The sequence below is a fragment of the Zeus faber genome, assembly GCF_960531495.2.
Source record: "Zeus faber genome assembly, chromosome: 19".
Lineage (NCBI taxonomy): Eukaryota > Metazoa > Chordata > Actinopteri > Zeiformes > Zeidae > Zeus > Zeus faber.
Window position 1 is genome coordinate 15,478,345 of NC_137206.1, and position 23,167 is coordinate 15,501,511.

At 46.2% G+C, this 23,167-nt stretch overlaps 1 protein-coding gene across 1 annotated transcript in view; it reads right to left on the reverse strand.

The window, feature by feature from the left end:
• The window catches only part of LOC307244977 (rab effector MyRIP-like), a gene marked incomplete at its 5' end in the record, with an annotated part of 108,689 nt that overhangs the window by 47,820 nt on the left and 37,702 nt on the right, over positions 1–23,167 (reverse strand). Inside the window, one exon of the mRNA XM_080020388.1 lies at positions 9,258–9,479. Coding sequence (XP_079876514.1) covers positions 9,258–9,479 — 222 coding nt within the window. The remainder of the gene's footprint in view (positions 1–9,257; positions 9,480–23,167) is intronic.

Genomic DNA, 23,167 nt, shown 5'->3' on the forward strand with positions numbered 1-23,167 from the left:
TGCTGGGTTCAGAGAAAGAGAGGGGGAGAGAGAGAGAGAGAGAGAGAGAGAGAGAGAGAGAGAGAGAGAGAGAGAGAGAGACAGGAGAGAGCAGTGGATTCAACATACTGGAGTGTTATCCAAGAGTTCCATCGCAAATTTCTTTGACAAGATGACAAACTTTGCACTGATCTGGCGCCATTGATTTGCTAAACACGTAGCGGGCGTCGTCCTTAAACCATGAGCTGCTACATCCCATTCCTATGACATTTTTTTGATAGACAGAACCCACCCACCCTCCCCGCCACCTTGCTCCACCCGACAGCCGATATATTGAAAAAGAGCTTCGCCAGATTAAACAGGGTCAGATTTCCATTAAGCAAATCGGTTTTTCGTTTTTATTTGATTAAATCATTGTTTGCTATTCATGTCCTAAAACGTCTTCATCGAAACATTCACAGATCCCAGCTGTTTCTGAATTAGCAATGCACCAAAATTTAGGATGTTAATTTATTTAAATGGCCTAAAAAAAAACCCTAAAAACCCTAAACCAATTTTTTCTAAATACCCCAAAACAGCCAAAAGACCAGAAAAAACACAAGATAAATATTTTAATATAAATATATATATTATAATTATATATATAGTATAGATAAACATATTAAATGTAATGTATTTATAAATACAAAAATATGTAAGATATATGAAAATATTATTTATATATATATATAATATATATATATATATATATATATATATATATATATATAATAATTATATATATTATTAAATATATTCAAATCTTAATTAAAAAAAAAACCTAAAACAAACAACAAAAAAAAAAAGGAAGGGGATCATGAGGATGTAGACCTCCAGCATGGTGGAGCTTTATAATCCCCGTCGCTCTGCAAGGTAAATCCTTTCGTTCTCCAATCCCACTAACCCACAGTGAAAACAGCAAGAGCTTTAGCCCGCACCAACTGATCACGGGCCAACTGATTTGGCTCGAGCACCAGGACCTCCGATCGGCTCTTTCTTTGAGGAAGCGGGCGTGTCCGCTCGAGCAACGACAAACACGTGGAGCGCTTTGGCTTATAGCGGGCGGGTTGTTTCTGAGTCACAGAGCGCAGGGCGCGTGGGAAACTGAAATTACCGGGGGAAACACAATAGTGCTCAGAGTGCAGGCCAAGTGCAGACACAGGTAATGGCTACTGGAGGGCTCCCGCGACTCATATTGAATCTGCAAAATCCGGGGAGGGGGAGGGCCATCAGCAACAGTGCTCTGGACGCTCTGAGGTGGATTAGTCTCATTCCAATCCACACAAACACACACACACACACACACATACACACACACACAAACACACACACACACACAACCTGGAAACTAACCATTGAGGTTAGAGATACAGCAATGACTCAGTGGCTCACATTCACATTCTGACAAACACACATACCAAATGCCACAGAGACGATTCAAGCTCCATTTTAGTGTGTGTGTGTGTGTGTGTAGATGTGTGTGTGTGTGTGTGTGTGTGTGTGTGTGTGTGTGTGTGTGTGTGTGTGTGTGTGTGTGTGTGTGTTGCAGTGTGTATCACCTGCTCCCCATCATAGAAAAGTGGCACCACTGAATGCAGGGAGCAACAGGGAGCACACACAACACCTGCGGGCAGCCAAAACTAGACGCACACACACACACGCACGCAAGCACGCACACACACACACACAGATTGCCTCTAGCCTATAAAATTCAAGAGTAATTAGTTCAGAGGAAGCTCCACCACGAATTACATTAAAATACGAGCTAGGCGTCTCATTCAGGCCGTGTTTCAATTAAGGGCAGATGGGAAGTTACACAGATCTTAGTCAAAACTTAAGTGGCACACTGCCTGGTCCGCTAGGAAATGTCTGAACCTAAATCACCGCAGCAGTGTGTGTCACAGTGTGTGTGTGTGTGTGTGTGTGTGTGTGTGTGTGTGTGTGTGTGTGTGTGTGTGTGTGTCACTGTGTGCATGTGTGTGCAGGGAGCCAGCCATAAGCATGTTTCACGCTGTGCTTCATTGATTAGAAGTTTACTGACATTATTGGGAGGGTTCTCGAAGGCTTCCTCTTTCCTTGCCCTGCTATTTTAAGCCTCACACACACACACACACACACACACACACACACACACACACACACACACACACACACACACACCTTGGATACATAGTCAGAAGAACAACCAGTGGATACAGAAAGCATCATTTTGAACCACCATCACAGGCCATCACATCATCATATCGCATCACAATCAGCGACAAAAAGGGAAGCCTTAGAAATGACACCAACATTGCCAAATTGCCAAATGACGTTCTTCCGAAACTAGTTTGCGGACGTAAGTGCCGTAGTTCAGGGGGATTGAGTGGATCTCGACAGGTCAAGGGGGGTGAGGGGCATTACTTCCCTGAAACAGAGAGTCCGGAGCAGAGGGCCCGGAGTCTCAGCAGCCGTCGAGGTGGCAATGGACCGACTGGCACCGGTCAACAACCTTTGCCAACGAGTGAATCATGTATTAACGATTACACCTTTAAATGTCCACTCGTTCTGATTTGCATTTCTCCATCCATTCCTTAATGTCTGCAAAAAAAAAGATATGAACGCTACGGGGCAAACACAGACAGGGCGACAGGGGGGAAGGCAAACAGAACGAGAAAAAAAGGGCGGCGGCGGCGGCGGAGTATTCCCGCTGCCCGGTGTTTGCTCTGGGGTGCGCCCTTGTCGTCTCGGGTTCCCGTTGCCATCACATCCCTGATGAAAATACCCCTGTGAGGAGGACAAAGGATTATAACACTCCCTTGCCTCCGCTGCTCCCTGTTGTAGCCTTGACAACTTGTCTAGTACATGCAAAAAGAATGCTGTGGGGATTCACCACCGCCGCCTTTTGCTGGCGATCATGGAAAGCATGCACGCACGCTTCACGAAATAAGACGCACGCTTTAAACAAGTGAGTACGACGGGCAGTCTAACGGAGGAAACTAAACTCAAAATCAAAATATCAGATTCTTTCTTTGAACTGCAGTGCAAATCTCTCAAACAAATACTGCTTCAATTGAAATCTTCGTAGAAAGCGCACTCCTGTTGGCAAATGAGCAGCAATGATCAACAGCAGCAGTTGGATAAATACGAAAATGTTATTATCAGCGGATCAGGTAACGGTGACAGCTCATTTATGAGCCAACTTTAAATACTATCTGCAGGGATAATCATGGATAGTTTTAAGTACTCTTTGTTTACCTGATGGGTAATACAATTCCCATACATCTCTTTCAATTAACCAGTGTGTGTATGTGTGTGTGCATGTGTGCGTGTGTGTCCACGTCCTCTCACCGTGGAAAAATTATGAATGACTGACAAGGGAAAGCCAGAGCGCGACCGTGTGTGTGTGTGAGCGTGTGTGTGCGCGTGCGTGCATGCGTGCGTGTGTGTGATCCCATGCGTTTAGCCCCGCGGCCAATCAGCTCCTGCTCGGCCTTGTCAAGAGCAGATCATTAAATCTCGGCGCAGCGCGGCGTTCTCTGAACCAGCGAGCATCACGCCGGCGTCGCGGCGCTGGAGCACGCTGGTCACGGGGAGGTTGGTTGGTCTTGGTCTTGGTTGTTTGGGATTTTTTTTCTTTTTTGTCGGTGCTCACCTCTACACCTGCTGTTGTACCCGAAGGGCGTGGCTCGAATTCCCAACGGGCGGGAATGAAGTGCAAAGTGCAAATCCAGCCTTTGGCAAAAGTGCACGTGTGAGAGCGCACAATATACTATTCAGGAGAATACGGCCTGTCACACACACTCATTGGCTTAATCACTTTTCTGTCAAGCTGTGGAATGAGATTATGGCTTCCATGACCAGATACAGGAGGAAGTCTTCATCATTTAGTATATTACTATTGCCACACACACACACACACACACACTCTCTCTCTCTCTCTGTCTCTCTCTCACACACACACACACACACACACACACACACACACACACACACACACACACACACACACACACTCATGCAGGCAGCATCTTATACCCTGAGGACCTCATGGAGCTGTGCAGAACATCCCATTTCAGCAGATTAAGAGCAGAGAGCTGCCGCGGCTGAAATGTAAATGTGGGAGGAAGAGGATTCATCTGCTAGATAGCGAGAAGTGACAGCCACACAGAGAGAGAAAGGGACAGAGAGAGAGAGAGAGAGAGAGTGGAAGGAAGTGACCCAGAATAAAAGAACGAGGGGAGACCATGACGGAGAGAAAGAAAATAATAGAAAAGCGAGAATGGCTGTTCGTTCACCAAGCATTCCCGGGGATTGGATCTGCATGCCGCCGGTCAGCTGGGTGACCCTCCACTTCCACAGCCGCTCTCATTCGTTACGCTTCCCTTCTCACCCACTTCTGCCGCCCTGTTTGAGCTCCATAACAGTTTTCTCTCTCTCTCTCTCTCTCTCTCTCTCTCTCTCTCTCTCTCTCTCTCTCTCTCTCTCTCTCTCTCTCTCTGTTTGTGCGCCTGTGGATTCCTCATTCAACACTTTCACTTTATATTGGCATGTCAGCTGTCACGCTATCTGACATCTCTAACAGGGGGCTGCGTGTCGCTGCTGGTGAGACGTATGTGTGTGTGTGTGTGTGTGTGTGTGTGTGTGTGTGTGTGTGTGTGTGTGTGTGTGTCTCCACAAAGAGTGTTTGTGCGTGTGTGTGAGGGTGTCTGAGGCTGGTGGCTGGGAAATAATTTCAAGGTATTGTAAAACGTGTGTGTACGTATGTGTGTGTGTGTGTATGCGAACACATGCATACATTAATATGTCGGCAGTATAGAAGGGCTTCTCCTTTAGCCGAGACGGATTGATGGATATCTTCCTCGTTCCACTCGACCTCTGCTCAGCTCCTTCAGCGATTCAAGAGAATCTCCCTTTAAATTTGGGGTAAATTGATGGGATAAAATAAGTAGAAGAATGTGGCGATTACACAGAATAGCATTTTAAATTCAGGTAAGTGTTTCTCCGTGGTTGGCAACTTAGATGCGACGATGGATTTTCCCATTTTTCTCTCTCCCCGTTGTTGGCCACGATAGAGATATAACAAACAGGACTGAGTATTGGGGTCACGATTCGATCCAATATTGATTCAATCCAATATTGATGAGATCGCTTACGATGGGATTCTGTGTTGATCTATCGACATTTTTGACGTAATGAGAATTGCTACGACGTGCTGACGTGCACTACAAAAAAAAGTTACCTACTAGCGAATACAGTCAAATAATATATAATAAATAAGAATGGAAATCTGAAGTTAGGTGGTTGCATGACTTCCAAACAAAGTATCGACAATAACATTTCCTAATCGATTCGGAAATTGAAACTGTATGTAACAATTGTTACATAATAACAAAATAAAAGTACTGGGCACGATGACATAACATGAAAAATAGACATGTGTATGAACATGTGTATGTAAGCTTGCTATGATTCGTATGAGCGTGTGAATCTCTGTGCGCGCGCGCGCGTGTGTGTGTGTGTGTGCGTGCGTGCCGGTGTGGAAAATGCAAATCTGTTTTCTGTGGACAGATAGTCTGGTCACGGCACTGTGGGTGGAGATGGACGGCCTGTACGTGTGAGAGTCACCATTTGTCCCCGCTCGGCTCTGCCTCCGACTCAAATCCACCGCGGTAAAAATAACGTGCACACCCAAAGACCACAACCCCGCTGTGAAGAACAAGTCAATAATCCTCCAATGTTGTTGCGTTTTGTCTTGGTGCCGGTAATTTTAAATTTTTTTTGCGTGTGTATTATTTCTGAAAGACGAAAGACCCTGCATTGTTTTTCCCTTCTTTGAAATCGTTTGCTTTCAAGCGGGAAGCGTTCGGAGGAGCAAGGAGCTGCTGAAAGCCGCGGCATCTCACTTGTGAATAGAAACTGTCGACAGGAATCCTAGACAGTGATGGCTTGCCAAATATTAATCAGTACATATTTTTGACACGATTATTTGCCCTTCAGAATTAACTGCCTTGAATTAAACAGCAGCTGAGGACTGGACTTCTGTGGTGTATTTTAATGACCAGTCCGTCTTGCTTTCTGGTCATTTAGGTCCTTTTCTGGTCCTAAAAATGCCTTTTTGTCTACGTTCCTAAAATCATCATGACTTGGCTGCACACCAGTCACCAAATTTCATAAAGATCTATCCATGAGCCAAGGAGAAAAACACAACTAGTTAGGCAGAGGTAGGTAATATCATGAGAAAAAAAATGATATCAACTGCACAATGGAAAGCTTAGCTGGATACTCTCAGCCCTTGCTTAACAAAAAAACTAAATGATTTTGAATCATCATTTGAATGATTTTCTGGAACAAACCCTCAACTTTCCAGTTAAAGGAAATCTCTGAACTTTTTGAACATATTACAACCACGAATCGTCTGAGAATCAGACTGGTTTGAATCAATCGGGTTTCGAGAGAACACGCGTAGCTTCAGCCAACGTTGAACTTCGGCGTCACTGAGGAAGGTGTTCGTTCGCCCCACGATCGCCCCATTGTGTGAGTGAAGCAGTTTTCTCTTAATGAGGTGGGAAGATTCTGACTTCGGTGATTGAAAAATGAAAAAAAAAAAAAAAACATTAAAAGAAAAGAAAAGAAAAAAAAACAATTTCAAAATTAAAAATGTGAATGCCCGCCTTTAGATCGGCGATTGAACTGACATGGCTCTGCCCAGAGAGGGGTAATGCACACTAAGAGCAGCTTTAACCCAGTTGAATGCACTAATGAAAAGTGCTGTAGTTACATGTGACTGGTAGATGGTAATGTTGTGACATAGGGCCCATCTGCACCTCAGTCTAAACCCCTAATGAGAACATTACTGGACCCCCAGAGAGAGAGAGACACAGAAAGAGTGATGCACGGTGAATGAGAGCGAGAGAGAGAGAGAGAGAGAGAGAGAGCGAGAGTAAGAGAAAGAGAGAAAGAAAGAGAGAGAGAGGGGGGGGGGACACTCCAGAGAGAAAGAAATATGGGAGGAGAGTCTTGGTTCCGGTGCAAACCTTGACACCTCTTCCATCTACTCTCGACCCGTCTCATTCTCTGCTCCCTCCATCAACCCCCCGCTCCCTTCCCCCTCGGTCTCTTTTCCTCCCTTCTCCCTCTTCCTTCCCTTCACTGCACACCTCCGCTCATGCTCCCGGAGCAGGACTCGAACCCGCAGATCTAGAGCTCAATACGCTGCGTGGCGCAATCAATCACAGCACTGACAGAAAGAAAGAAAAAAAGAAAGAAAGAAAGAAAGAAAAATTGGTATTATTAATTATTAATTTTCAAAGAACTGGACAAGAATGTCCTAAAAATGCCTTATCCAAATGAAAAAGCAAAGTGAAGAAAAGAAAGAAAGAAAGAAAGATAGAAAGAAAGAAAGAAAGAACCTGCAGTCTGTATTGCTTTCTGGCAAACAGGGTTTTTAGACAGCTTTGACACTGTAATACCACCACCACCTCTCTCTCACACACACACACACACACACACACACACACACACACACACACACACACACACACACACACACACACACACAGTTTTTTTCTGCCCTACTTCACATCTAATCTCAGTCTCGTTTCATCTGTCGATGATGCGCCGCTGCCGCCGCCACCGCAAAGAACACCCCATGAAAGCCACGCGCGCGGACATACAGCTGAGGCGTCACGTTACGCGTTTACAAAACACATCAACTCTCCATCGGCGGAGACTCAGGTGGCGAACACATAGTGGCTCGTCAGTCCCCCCTGAGCGTTAAACTGAGCCCCTGAGCCACATAAACTGGAGAGCCGACGCCGACGCCAGGAAAATTTCAGCGGCAGTAGGAAATACAAAAGAAATACATCAAAACAAGCAGCATATTTTTGTTTATTTATTATTTATGAATTTACTATTTTTTATTATATTAATTGAATTACATTTTATTTATTTATTTTTATTTTCAACACATGGGGTTTACCCATTGACACCATTTTTTTGCACCCTCCCTCCGCTCCTCACACTGGTCTTGTCCATTCAATCAATGTCTATCTCCTTTCTTGTTATGAAAACCCGTTTAGGATTAGTTTTTCTACCATGTCATTAGGAACACAAATTAGATATGACGTGCATGCTTTATCAAAGGCTGCCCTAAATCAATTATGATGAGAAAAACAAACACTCAAAAGCACAATATCTGCCGTAATACAATCTACTGTATCTGTCTGGCGGTCGCTCTCAATCTGTGCCCTCCTTCCCTGCCACCACAGGATTTATCACACCAATTGAACACACCCACACACACACACACACACACACACACACACACACACACACACACACACACACACACACATACACATACACATACACATACACATACACATACACATACACACACACACACACACACACACACGGACACACAAGTACAAATACACACAGACACACACACACACACACACACACACAAACACACACACAGACACACACATGAATGCACCTAATCATATCACATATCCTTATCGCTCCATCACCTCGCCTGCTTCAATATTGCCCTCTTTTCCCACAGTCCCTCCTCCCTCAGTCCCTCTCTTCCCCTTCTAAGAAATGTCTCAATATATATTATATTCTAAACCGCCTCTCCAACCCACACACAGTGAGGAATGTGATCAAAAAAAAAAAAAATGTTGAAAATAAAAAATAAAAACAAGTACTTCAGCATTGTTGTGTTCGATATGAATGGGAATTAGGGGCCAATGCCGATAACACTGTCGCCGTCGCTCGTGCCACATCCGTCTCCCAAATCCCAAATTCCTCACATCCTTCACCCTCGCACCATGTCCTCACACCCTCGACCCGATTCCGCTCTCTCCATCTCTCTCGCTCTCTCTTTCCCCCTGAACTCTCACCGCTGCCTTCGCTCTGCCCCCCTCGCCCCCTTCAAACCCGGCCGTTTCCCTCTCTCCTCCCAGTAGAAGAAATCTCCTTGAGTGTCCCTCTCTCCCACGCCCAAATCCAATTAAATCCCTTTTATCCCCCCTGACCCCTGGCCACACACACAAACACATCACAATCCCATCCCCTGTGTCGCCGTCTCCTTCCTCCCATCACGCCCTCCTCCCCCTTTTTTTCCCCCCTAAATGTTACAGAACAAATCGACTCCCCGACCGGTGCGTGTTTGTCTGTGTGTGTGTGTGTGTGTGTGTGTGTGTGTGTGTGTGTGTGTGTGTGTGCGTGCACGTGGTCATTCGACTGACCTGCCCTTCTGGCACGCCGAGCAGAGCCAGGCGGCGTCCCTCTGGCTGTAGGTGCGGCAGGTCCTGCACACGTTGTACTGGCAGTCCAGACACTGGCGCTTGGGGTTGAGCAGGAAGGTGAAGGGCACGCAGCAGCGGATGCAGCAGTGCTCGTTGAAACGATGCTGCTTGGAGAGGATGGAGCATCTGCTGCCTTCCTCCGCCAGCTCCTGCTTCATCTCGCTGGGGCGAGCGGGAGAGAGAGAGAGAGAGAGAGAGAGAGAGAGAGAGAGAGAGAGAGAGAGAGAGAGGGAAGGAGAGCGAGCGCGCGAGGGAGGGAGAGGAGGGGGGAAAGAGAGAGAGAGAGAGAGAGAGAGGGAGAGCGGTGGGAGAGGAGAGAGTCAGAGGGGGAGGGGAGAGAGTGTGTGTTGTAGAGAGGGCGAGAGAGAGAAGGGGGGAGAGGGAGAGAGTGAGTGAGTGTCGGACCGAGCGTCGGAATGAGAGACAGCGATGCGGCATAATTGGAGATTCTGTGACAATTAAAAGCGGCATAGTAAAAACAGGAGAGGTGTGTGTGAGTGTGTGTGTGTGTGTGTGTGTGTGTGTGTGTGTGTGTGTGTGTGTGTGAGTGTGTGTGTGTGTGTGTGTGACGGGAGGAGGAGGAAGGGAGTGGCCCCCGTAACTCTCCTTTTTACACCGATTCACCAAAATTAGCATGACGGCTGCCGTCTCAGCCGTCATCTTAATCTCAATTGGGAGAGACCTGTCATTCCCCCGTTTGCCCGCATCAATCCAAACACAACAAGCCGAGCCGAGCGCGGCAGCGTCCACGCCCCTAAACGGCTCCAGCCTCTTGTTTGCACTGGGAATATGATGAATATGAATATGATGATGGTGGCGATGATGAAACAGCCTACACTGAAGGTCACCTGCCGGAGAGGACGCGCCATAAAAACACACTCTAGTGAGCGCACGCGCGCGCGCACGCAAACACACACACACGCGCGCGCGCGATTGACGGATGGGTGATTGAGCAGATAAACAGTGTTAATGATGAGCCTAAGGTCCTATTAGGCAATTAAACGTAGCAGGGATCAGCTCGGTAGCGCTGTAATCTACATTAATGAGAAGTGCAACCTCGCTGATTCAAGCCCTCGGTCAATCATGCAGGTAAACAATTACAGTACAAGTATTCACTGAAATCCTGGCGCAAGCCTTAGTTAAAAGAGAAATCCAATAACCACCGGCGTTGGGGAGATAACGCGTCACTGTAATCAGATTACATTTGTCTGTAACGAGTGATGTAACGCGTTACTGTCCCTAAACTCAGTCACCGGATTCCAGTTATGTCATTACTCGCGTTTGCCTGCATCAGTTCTATATCTAACAAACAAAGAAAGGAATCTCCGTCTGTCTCTGTATGTTTTGTGGCGGACGGTGAAGTTGCAGTTGCCCATTGCAGTTTCAGTACTTAATTCCCAAAAACACTTACAACATAAACAGAAATGATTACACTGAACAATCATGAATAACACATACGACATTTAGAACTTATACTGAACAATAACATGAATTCTCAAAGTCATGACTCACACAATGCACGCTGGGAAACAGGAAGGCACAATGCGGACTTGTGTCTTTACACGACAATGCATCTCAGGTAATGAGGAGCGTAACGAATTACTTTCCACAGGCGGTCCGTTGAGTCACACAGATGTTTTATGAAGAAGCACATACATGCACTGGGTTCACCAGTAACATAATATTTGCACCAAAGGAGTGAATTCCAAAAGCCATCCCCCTCGCTGTCAATACAGGAAAAACTAAAACTGGTCTTTTATTTCGGGAGTCGACCCAATTGCGGTTGCAATTGCCTTATATTGGATAATTTAAAAATACGCCAATCGCTCGGATAAATAAGTCAGACCCGAGTTTTCCTTTAATCAAGAGAAGCTCTGCCACCGAAAACCCAGCAGTTTCGCAGGAGGAGGATTTGCGCTGACTTGATGAATTGCGCGATATTTTGCATTCCTGACGCGCACCGACCGCATCACATGTTGCACCCGTGTGACAACGGCGCATGGAAAATGGATTATCCAAAAATCCAACGTCGATATGGGTTTATGGGGATGAAGGACGGAAGGCAGGGGATGGAGGAGCGCGAGGCGAAGCGCAAGCTGAGCCTGTGCGGTCAGTGAGTAAATTATTCAGGCTCTCCCCTGCTGGAGGATTTACAGCAGAGCAAGGGTTACAGCTCACCCCGCTCCCATCGATTCCACAGACACGTCCAGCGCTACGCACGCATGTGTGCGCGCACGCACGCACGCACGCACACACGCACAACACACACACACACACACACACACACACATACACACACACACACACACACACACACACACACACACACAGGCTCGCAACCACCCATACGTCTCTGTCTGAATACATTTAGCAACGGGTGATATTGGATTCATATACAGCAAATAGACAGTATGAAAAAATATTCTGCAGAAAGCGATATTATTCCGAGGTATATTTTGCGTGTGCGACAGGAATAAAAATGCAATTTACAGTTCCCTGCATGTTATTGATGCTACTGCACCGGCAGATCCCACACTGCCTAACTGATTGCTTTTCCAACGCGTCATTAGCCATAGGATATTAACAAGATGAACAAACCATTTCTTATGAAATATGTTTCGGCGAGGTGGGGGCGGGGTGCTCATGCTCATGTTTGGAAATGTGCACGCACGCACACCCGCACACACACACACACACACACACACACACAAACACACACACACACATACATATACACACACACATAGAGTCACAAAGATGATCAAAAGAGCCATTTACAAATCTGTCAAATCAGGCCTGTGCATCATGAGCCAAGGGATGGAGTAGAGCCGGGGAAACGGTAGCAACGACAGATGAAAACAAGCACTACATTCATCTTCTATTAATCAACGACATATGGACCCCATCCATGCGATCCATCCTCCTCTCTTTTGGGATCTACTAGAGGACTCACAAACTCTCACAGACTCACTCTGAGGCGAACACAAAACTCAAAAGTTAAATTATGCAAAGTTAAAGGGAAAAAAAAAGGTGTTGTTTTTTTTTTTATCCAAGCATGAAGCTGTTCTCTCAATAAGATGAGATAGGATTATGTGAAATTTTTTAATTACACCGGAGGGAAATTCAGGCGTTACAGCAGCAAAAAAAAGCGGAGTCAAGGAAGAGATACAAATTAAAACAAGATAAGAAATAATACATATGTACACCAATCTTTCTGCACAAAGTTAACATAAAGTAGCACTAGGCCAGCGAGCACTACTTCATGTTAACTTTGTGGATACGGGATCAATTTAAAATACTCTGATGCCACTTCACATCACTTGGCTTGACTTCCAAAGATCAGAAGATAAGACTTAGGTTAAAGAATACCAGAGTTTTCCTTTAAATCTGTCGCATCAGGGTTTTTTTCTTTGGAGAGAAAACTTTACTGTATAGCACTAATTTCCTGCCTCCCAGAGAACATTCAGGTTGACAAGGATCAGGCTCCATTTAAAGTGTGCCTGAATGGCCACAGACTTGATGAGCAGCTCGGTGGGACTAGCGAGCTCCGCGGGGCTTGATGGCATTAGATGAGATGAACGGCTGAATGTACACACACACTCAAGGACGGGAAGACCCGTCTGTCGAGCCCGACGTCCGCTTTCATTAGCTCGTTTCTGCGCTAACAAGGCGAGGGAGCAGCGTCAACGCACACTGGCTGTCTCCCCGACACCGTAACCTCACTCCACCCCACAGTGGCGTTCCACGGCTCTGTGGAAGGTTCAAGCAGGCTCGTTCGTGCACGCCGCTCCCAGGGGCGCTGATTGTACACATTCAGCGAAATGTGTAAACACGACAAGACCCTTAAACGCACGCATTGGAATCGGTTGTACAAGCAACCACAATAATGCCTTTCCAAATGTCAAATAGGGTGTTAGACTCGAAACCTGCATGCGCATGTGTGTGCTGTGTTGAGTTCCCTGTCGCAGGGACCGTGATCTATTACTCATGGGACTGATCGTCAGATCAAGTAATGGAATCAAAAGGCTCTGCATTCACGCCTGAATAGGAAGATGAAGTGATGCCGCTGCGCTTCCTCCGGGCGGTCCACTTCCCTGGCTGCCTCAACCATGGGGCAGACCTGTTGTCCAGGGGGAATCCCCTGGACAACAGACAGGCGCCTTCCCCCCAGGTGGTGGAGGAGATCTGGATGCGGTTCGGCCGGGCGGAGGTGGACCTGTATGTGTCACGAGAGATGACGTAGTGCATGTTATGGTTCTCCCTAGTGGGGGACCAGCCACTGTTGGCTGTGGATGCATTGGCCCATCCAGGACTCTACGCTTTTCCTTATCCTGTGGCACTCATTCAGCCGGTGCTGGCCAGGAGGACAACCTGGTGCTGTTGCTGGTGGCCCCTTGTTGGCCCAGCCATCCATGGTTCCGCCGATATGTGCGACATGAGTGTGGCCCCCTCGTGGGCCCGGACCTATGCCTTCGGGACTGGTGCCTGAGAGGGAGAAGCTCCTAGCTTCGGGCCTCTCAGATGCGTTGGTTGCCGCGACGTATACAGAGTCCCTGAGGTGGTGTATTTTTGCCAAGTGGTTCGAACAGTGGGGACACTCTCCCTCCGACTGTCCTGTGGGGCCAATATTGCAGTTCCTGGAGGAACTGTTTGCTGAAGGGAAAGCGACTGCTACATTAAGGTCTATCTGGCAGCTATTTCTGCATGTCTTCGGCTTCTTAATTGCGGCAAGCGTCCCTAATCCCTTATTTGGACTTTTTTGTCATCTTGCAGGCTCTGTCAGGGCCTCCGTTCCAGCCCCTACACACCACAGACATCATCGTTTCTCTGAAAAAGGCCTTGCTGCTGGCGCTTGAGGTGATACAATGGTCATCATTGTTCGTCATGCATCCCAACTCTTCATTCACCCCGAAGGTCATTACCACTGTGTTTCGGAGTCAGGTCATTGAATTAGTGGCCCTCTCCCCACCGCCTTTTGAGTTAGAGGAGCAGGAGAGGCTTAACACTTTGTGCCCTGTTTGGGCGCTGCAGTGGTAAATGGGCCGCACTAAGGGTGAAAGGCATGGGGACCAGTTGTTGGTGTGCTTTGGCGCCCAAGCAAAGGGTAGGCCCCTGTCCAAGGAGCGGTTGGCTCATTGGTTGGTGGTAGCCATAGACTAGGCCTATAGGAGCCTGTGTGGATTAGACACCTGAATATGCAGGTATACAGAAGGTGTCCCATTAGCATTTTTTTTGCCAGTGGGGGGGTATGCCATTACATGAACCTCCCCGAGTGATCACCATGCTATCACATGATGGTACACGGTCCTATGAGTATTAGGTCGCAGTCCCTGCGACAGGGAACATCTGGGTTGTGTAGGCAACCACGGTCCCCTGAGGAGGGACCAGATCTGTTACTGCACTGCGGTACGGTGTCCTTCTGAGGAAGTCAGCAGTGATAAGAGGAGGAAGTGGAAGTCGAGCCGCAATATATACCCGCGGGGTCGGACGGAAGTGTGGCGCCGTCACTTCCTCTGCCTTTTCAGGCGTGAATGCAGAGCGTTGCGATGGGATTACGCGATCTGACGACCAGTCCCATGAGTAATGGATCTGGTCCCTCAGGGAGCCGTGGTTGCCTACGCAACTCTGATGTTTTGTATGTCAAGAGAGAGGGAGGGAAGAGAGAGAAATACTGATGGTTCGAGAGAGCAGAGGCAGGTAAACAAATACTGTAGACACACACACACACACACACACACACACACACACACACACACACACACACACACACACACACACACACAGACACACACACACACCCCACCAACTGAGCCTGCAATTACCTTACGGTACCTCTGAAATCCAGTGATGCATAGTTGATGTAATACCTTCCTTAACCTCAATCATATTTGCTCTGTGAGATCTGATTCATTACACATGCCTGATTATTCAATTATGTCCTTAACTTCCTGCCTTGTATGTAGGTGCAGTTATATGTCATGCTACATGGAAATTATCGGAGCGTCGCCTTTTATATGAGGCTTGGGTTAGATAACTTAATATAATATTAACTTTCTAATCATAAGCTTTGTTTGTCATTTGTTGTTAGAAATATCAGCAAACAAACCTTTAAATACCCCAGAGGAATACAAGACTATGACTTCCTTTTATCTGTTTCAAGAAAATATTTGAAAACTGTGATTTCTGCATTGGATGGGTCCCTTTGACAGACTTCAATTCTTGATCCCACATACGACCAGACTGATGTAATCTTAAGTGGGACCCAGAATCACTTTCAATTAACTCAGTTCTACCTCTTAACTCTACTTCTGCCTGATTTTAGTCAGTCTGTCATTTTGGAGCTTTTTCAAGTGTGTAACTTGATAATACAAACATGTAACAATCGACCGGGGAAAAAAACAAGTATCTTTGTGATCGATAGGGAATTAGCGAATTAGGTGGAGAGGTTGCATAATGTTAACACCTGTGTGGTCGATAGTATCGGACTCCGGAACCGTCTGAAACAAAGGAACGACAGCGCGGTAGATTAAAACGCCATTGATAATGGAAACGGGGGGAAACGTGGTTCACCGGTGACGCTCCCAACGGGCAACGTAAGGGCAGCACGCATGGCTGAATTAGATAAAAAGCCGCAAAAGTTCCAATCCGAACGAGGTTACGGAGGAAAATGACACCCGCAAGGCTCCGTCATCGTTCCTGTCGTGCCTTGACGCTCCTCACGATGACTTCCCCCATCTTTCACCCTCCTTTTCGGGTAGATATCCACTAAATGAGAGGTTTGTTTTCAGTTATGGCTCTCCCTCATTAAATGTACTTCAAGTTTGTTATTGCAGCTTAGCGAATGGGTGTTTGGGGGTGAGGAGCGTTAACATGACAGCTTTATTATAAATAAGTGGCAGCTGTTCTAATGCTCATTGAAGAGTCAGGCAGGAGAGCTGCTCGCACACACGCTTTCAATGTTAATCGACGAGTTTGTAAATGTGTTATTACAATCCCTTGAGCCGCGTCCACATTAGGTGGAGATTTTTTCTCAATCGGGGACGACAAACGAAAAGATTGAGCGGCGCACATCTGACGACGGAAATTCGAAGATTTTCGCATGCACGTAACAACACGCTGGCTCTGAGGCGAACACGGATCTGAAGGCGGAGACCAGACAAACAGAGCTGAGTGGTACTCCGGCACTCCCGGGAATGTATCCGGCCCTGTGAGATTCCTGCGAAAAGGGAAAAATATATTTTAAAATTTCCAGACGCAATTCTTTGGCTTCTCCGTTGCAATTTGGGGCTTTGACGCGCAACGTAATCTTAGGGCTTAGGGTATTGGTACTCAATACCTTGACGGTATCGATTGAAATAAGGCAATATCAAGTGGTATCGTGCCAATCACCGCAAGTGCTCTTTGATTGAATACGAGGTGTGATTGGGTCGCTGCTGCAGCAGCAGCTACAACAGTCTGTTAAATGATAGGTTCACAATTTTTCAAGTCCGTCTCTAAACAGCAGTCAGGCGTCCATTTGAACAGCGAAAGAGGTTTTCCCCCCGCTGCAATCATCCCACCTGTACTGGCTATTTGTTTGAAATCAAACCGCCCAAATACCTCACTGTTCAAATTTTTACAATTATTTAATAAATATTACAATAATTTGAGCGCTTTCAGAAATGTATTTGTGTAAAAAGCATTTTGTGTGAGTTACACGCAAAACACACACAGATTTGAGCGTGTGACTACACACACACATATTGATGACAGCTACGATTCTACAGCCCGGCCCCCCGGACTCAACGCTTGTTATAATTGATTGTCCTTGTGGTGGGCCAGTCGGGGCGGTGCAGGCTCCCGTCCTGGGGCTGCTCAGCTGCTGCGGATCGTGGAGCCCCTCCGTTGATTCGCCCGAACCGGGACCACGAAGTAATTTAAAGATTGTTGTCCCTGCAGCGAGGGAGTGCGTGCTTGCGCGACATGAGGCTGACCGGGCAAGACGAGCGCCCTGCCTAACACACCGGACACACCTAAGCGCCGATCGAGCAAATATTTCCCTGTTTTCCTGCGAGCCTTTAAGTTTTCCTTTTGGCCTAAAACTGTAAAAAAATACACAATGCTGTTTTGCTTCACTTGCCTCCTCTTTCTCATTCCCTGGCCCTGTACCAAGAACACACCTCCACAGTCCTTCTCTAGCTGATAGATTACCATTAATATGAATACCATACAGGTTTTACAGCATCTTATATTCCATAGAAACACACAGAGGTATCACCTTCAGACTGCGCTGATGCTCACAGCCCCATTTGCATTCCGTCTCCCGGATGCAGAGCGTTTCACTTTCATGCATTAGGGATGTGAAGGGTTCATTGAGGTAAGTGATTTAACCCCGGTCGGAATTAAGCACCGCACATTGTTCGAGCTCGCGCACACGCAATTTTTGGCAACAAAACGACTCACAACGCAAGACACCTGAATTGATCCGAGGCACTCGCGCTCAATGCGCGTGTCTTAATTATTTCTCCTTCCAGCACCGCAAGATTTTTCATCCTCAGGCCCCGTCCACCCACACATGGATATTGTGGAAAATGTGGAATTTCCTCTGCGTTTTGGCCTCCCCGTCCACGTGAAAACGGCGTTTTTTAGGTCACGCTTTTTCGAACACCGTGTGGCCAAAGTAGTGAAAATCATGTTGTCCATGTACTCCAACTTCAGGAATCAATCCCATGCAGTGTTGTGTATGATTATTACGAAGCAGCACAATACGCATGCTCCTAATGTTCTTCTGTGGCCAAGTTGTATGACATTATTATCGCCTCCTGCGGGCCTGGCGCGCTCATCCGAGCGTTTTAAAAATCGTGTGGACAGATGTTTTTTTTTTAGAGGGGGGAAAAAATTTGTTTTCAGAAATACGTTTCCGGGATCCATGACTATCGACGCCTAGTATTGTGAGTCAGGTGGGTTACAACTTAGGAGGTGTACAGAGCTGATGGAGTGATGAAATAACCCCCCCACCCCCCCTCCAAAAAAAAAAACCCCAAATAACAACATTGCTCACCAGATCTCCTCCTCTGGACTAGAGATCACGGAACACCCCAAGGTCCTGTATATCTTCAGTAGCGCATAGCGTCTACTGGAGCTCGTGCTCAGACTAAAACAGCTCTTCAATTAGCAACAGAGAGAGTCGGAGAGAGAAAGAGGGAGAGAGGGAGGGAGAGAGAGAGAGAGAGAGAGAGAGAGAGAGAGAGAGAGAGAGAGAGGGAGAGAGAGGGAGAGGGAGAGAGGGAGAGAGGGAGAGTGGGAGGAGGGCGAGAGAGAGAGAGAGAGGAAGAGGAAGAGAAAGAGAGAGAGGGGGAGAGATGGAGAGAGGGAGGGAGGGAGATGGAGAGAGGGAGACAGAGGGAAAGAGGGAGAGGGAGAGAGATGCAGAAAGATGGGAGGTAGATTAAATTATTCTTGGGTTTGTGCAGCCCGGGCGGTGGTCTTGGTGTTGCAAATCACAAGTCGAGTCCTTGATCAATGCTGTGCGGCATGTTTTGAAGAGACCACATACTGACCATGTGGGTAGATATGTCTCCTGGCCTCTGTGAGTGTGTGTGTGTGTGTGTGTGTGTGTGTGTGTGTGTGTGTGTGTGTGTGTGTGTGTGTGTGTTGTGTCGTTGTATCGGAGGCAATGTGCGTTCACGTGCATAGCGGGATAAATGCACTCGTTAATTGAGAATTGATTTATTATGTTCTTCCGAGGTTTCGTGGTGCTTTAAATTGAAAATCTGAAATTAAGAGGAGAAATCGGATGCGAGTTTGTGTGTGTAGATGTGTGTGTTTACTCCACGGTGAGATTAAAAATGTCACTATGGATCTTTCCCTGCTGTTATCCCACCTGTGATGATGTATTAAAATGCCACTCGTGCGCAAGTGTGTGTGTGTGTGTGTGTGTGTACGCATGTTTGATTTATAGTCTGTGTGTACTAGCCTGTGTGTATCTCTGGGTCTGACTTATCTGGTTTTATTGGTGAACCACTATGGCAAAACCAGAAATTGTGTTTCAATCACAGCTCCGAACCCACTAGATGCCTTTGAGAAACGCCTTTAAAAAAATACTAGACTCGAAAGCTAAAGCAAAGCCCACCAAACCCCTTTCTGCTCCGAAAAACGACGGCCGACCGGCACGCGGACCATAAGTTTGGAAGCTCTTCGGAAGTCAGTCGGGTCGCCTCGTAGCCGTTGTTTGAGAAGAGCGGTGGCGCGCAGCGTGGAGAAGCCTTTTCTTTCGGGGTTTTTAAGGGGACCGAGAGGCGACTCATTAAAGCCGGTAGGGGCCTAATTACGGCTGTTTGTTATTTCACGGACATGATTTGATTTCAGCAGTCTGTGCTGACAGATCGGCGTAGCGTGGAACACAAAAAAAATCGATGACGGGGTCGCCAAAAAGTAGAGGCACAGAAAAATAATTAAAAACAAAAATAGAGATGCAAACAGCAGGGTAAAACTGCACTACATCAAATCATGCAATTCAAATTTGGAACGGCGAAAACACCCGGACAATAATTAGTTAGACTCCGAGTGCCACCAGTTCTCTGGAAAGCTGAGCGAGAAAACCATTTCCTAAACGCAATGAGATCGTCCACAAAATACAAAATCTGACACAAAATGATCAAGGATGTGAGATTCCGGTTCCCATTAGCAGACTGGCCGGACATCTGCATGTGTCATGACAGGGCTCCTCTCTCCTGAGTGAGTGTGGGGATGGGGGTTTTAACCTGTTGCTCGTAAGACCAACCACGAGCAACAGGTATGCAGCCACTCTGATCCTGGGTCCCTAATTACTTTGATCCGGGTCGGGTGTGGCTGCTCAAACCACACCATCCCCACACCACAATCATTTTCTTTCCTTGACGTTATTCATTCAAAAAAAACCCAACTCCAACAGTGTGCGCACTTTACACACCAAGACCACGGCGGCAGAAAAAAAGTCACACTTCCTAAGTGGTGCGGTTGGTGGTGTGGGAGGCTTCCTGCTCAACCTTGACTTTTTCGGTATACTGACGTGACCGCCTGTCTTTAATGGGATGTCAGATTTCGACAGTGTTTGGGCGAAAGACACTGTCGCCCGTCTACGTGTTTTTTTTTTTTATCACGCATGGGCTTTGGGGGATAAAAGTAAGCGATTGCCAGCAATTTACATCATCAACACTCCCTCCCGTTCATAAATCAAGTGACTGATATGAGTTGCAGCGTTACGGAATTCCTTTTTAACTCAGAACTGACAACGTTTAGATGCATTTCTGTCAGTTGGTTGGCCAAGAGAATCCATCAGCATGGCACTATTGTTCCGTCGCTCGGTTCCCCCTCCTTTGAAACTGGAGGAAAAAGATGTGACGTGCAACACGCACACCATCCATTTTTGTCACCTTCTTTCATGAACTGTATTTAGATACACACTCTGCTGCTTGCCAAGGAGTTCCCCGTCCCCGGATGCCCCAATGAAGAGTTGTTGGCAAGCCACGTTCGATTTGATTTGATAAGATAAGATCAGGATGACGTGAACCGCAGCAAGTGGGTCGTTCTCATCAAAGCACCGTAAAAGACGTCCCAAATGAATTGTTACACATATTGACAGAGAATGTGAAATCATCTGTTCAAATATTAAAGTACAGAACGCCTATTATATGGCCAGCTTAGTTGTTTTTAACTACTATATTATTTTAGTGTTTTTATTCTGTGCTTTTCTTTCCAAAAATTAATTACCGTAACAAATCGCCAGACTAATTTTCAAATGCGTATTAGTTTGGAACGTCTCCGTTGGTTTTCAATTTCCAAGGGGCGTTACCAACGGGCGCAGACCAAAATGTCTCCGGACACATTAGATAGAACTACAACCAATCAGAGCATTGGATAGACCTACAACCAGTCAGAGCATTGGATAGACCTACAGCCAATCCGAGCATTGGATAGACCTGCAACCAATCAGAGCATTGGATAGACCTACAGCCAATCCGAGCATTGGATAGACCTGCAACCAATCAGAGCATTGGATAGACCTACAGCCAATCCGAGGATTGGATAGACCTACAACCAATCATAGCAACAAAACATGTGACGTAACGCTAAAAGAGTGAGTTGGTAAATTAAACTTTTACAAAATCTTGCCGGAAGTGCGGCAAACACATCTTTCTTATCAACATAAGCTTTTTAGAAAAAAATATACCGTCCAGTTGGTTTAATACTCTAATATAGTCGCTATGGTGGATTCAACAGACAGATCTACATCAGCGGCAGCCATCTTGGTAAGGTGCGTCACCGGCTCTCCTCCGCATCGTCATCATATCCAACCCGCCCCGTATTAGATAAACAGTTGTGATTGGCCCGACCCTGGCAAGGTCAGGTGGAAATCTGTTTGAATGGGAGGGTGGCCAGACGTACACTGCAGAGCAAATGAAACATGATCTGCAGATTCATCTGGTTCCCAGGCTACCTCTATACTACCATCACAATGTAGTATATCATATTTTCGAAAGGAATATTCATTTTTGACATGAATAGAAAGAGGAGTGAGGAAATGTAGTGATGGAGTAAACATTTTCACTGTGTGTGACGCGTTACAGTAATGATTTTTTTATAAGAAAAGCATGGAAAAAAAAAAACACTAAAATAATGTCATAGTGAAAAACAACCAAGTGGACCATAATGTAGGCCTTGTGTACTTTAATATTTAAATTAATTATTTCCCCATTCTCTGTGAATATACTGTATGTATAATTTCATTTGGGACATATTTTATGGACCAACTCAAGTAGTATTATTTGTCTGTTAGACTGTCTTTAGAAAAGTCTACATGTAAGTAATTAAACAAGCAAGTAAGTAATTAAGTAAGTTAGTCAAATCTTTATTTGTATAGCATTTTTTAAAACATACAGTTATAAGGTTCTTTACAGTGCTATAATACAATTTATTTGTACACATATGTACTTTGGATTATGTAATTTAGTAATACAATTTAGAGCTATTTAATCATTGAATTCAGAGCTGGGATCGCCAGGATACTTACACGTACGTTTTTCTTATATGTTTTTCTTATATACAATATCAACTTTTAATAACGGCTGATTGTTTTGGAATCTTTATGGACTACGTAGGTATTACCGTGAAACAATCAGCTGTATACTGATCATCTTCAGCACCAGTCTGAAATCGTAGGCTGTAGTGGAGGAAAATTTAAAATGACACCAGAGGAAGGGTCATTTTCTTTTCCAATTATTATTCTGTTTTTCTTCCACTGCTTGAGCGACAGAGAGAATCTGCCAGGGCTCCGCTCTCCCGATACTGTCTCCAATCTCATCTGCCCCCCCTCGCTCTCTTACCCTTCACACCAAATGAATGACAGGTATTAAATGATGCACTCGCTGCAAAATACCTCTCTCTCTCTCTTTCTCTCTCTCTCTTTCCTCCGTCTCATTACGCTGCCGTAAGCAGCTCAAGGTGAATTGCGGAAGGACGAAACGACACCTTTTCTGTCATGCACTGTTTCTCTTGCCGTCTGTCCGTCCGTCTGTCTCTCCGTCTGTCTGGACTTCGGCCTATTCGATTGAGTCCAATAGCCAAAACTAAACTCCAAGTCCACACATACACACACACACACACACACGCACGCACGCACGCACGCACGCACGCACGCACGCACGCACGCACACACGCACATCCACACAGTCGCAGACACACAAAATAGTTGTCAAAATGTCATTAAGTACATGGATGAAGCGGATCTGTGGTTTAGAGAGTGTGGAATACCTCTGGGTATCCACTGTGGCAGAATGATAGATGCGTACGTATGGATGTGTGTGCGTGTCTGTGTGCATGCGTGTGTGCCT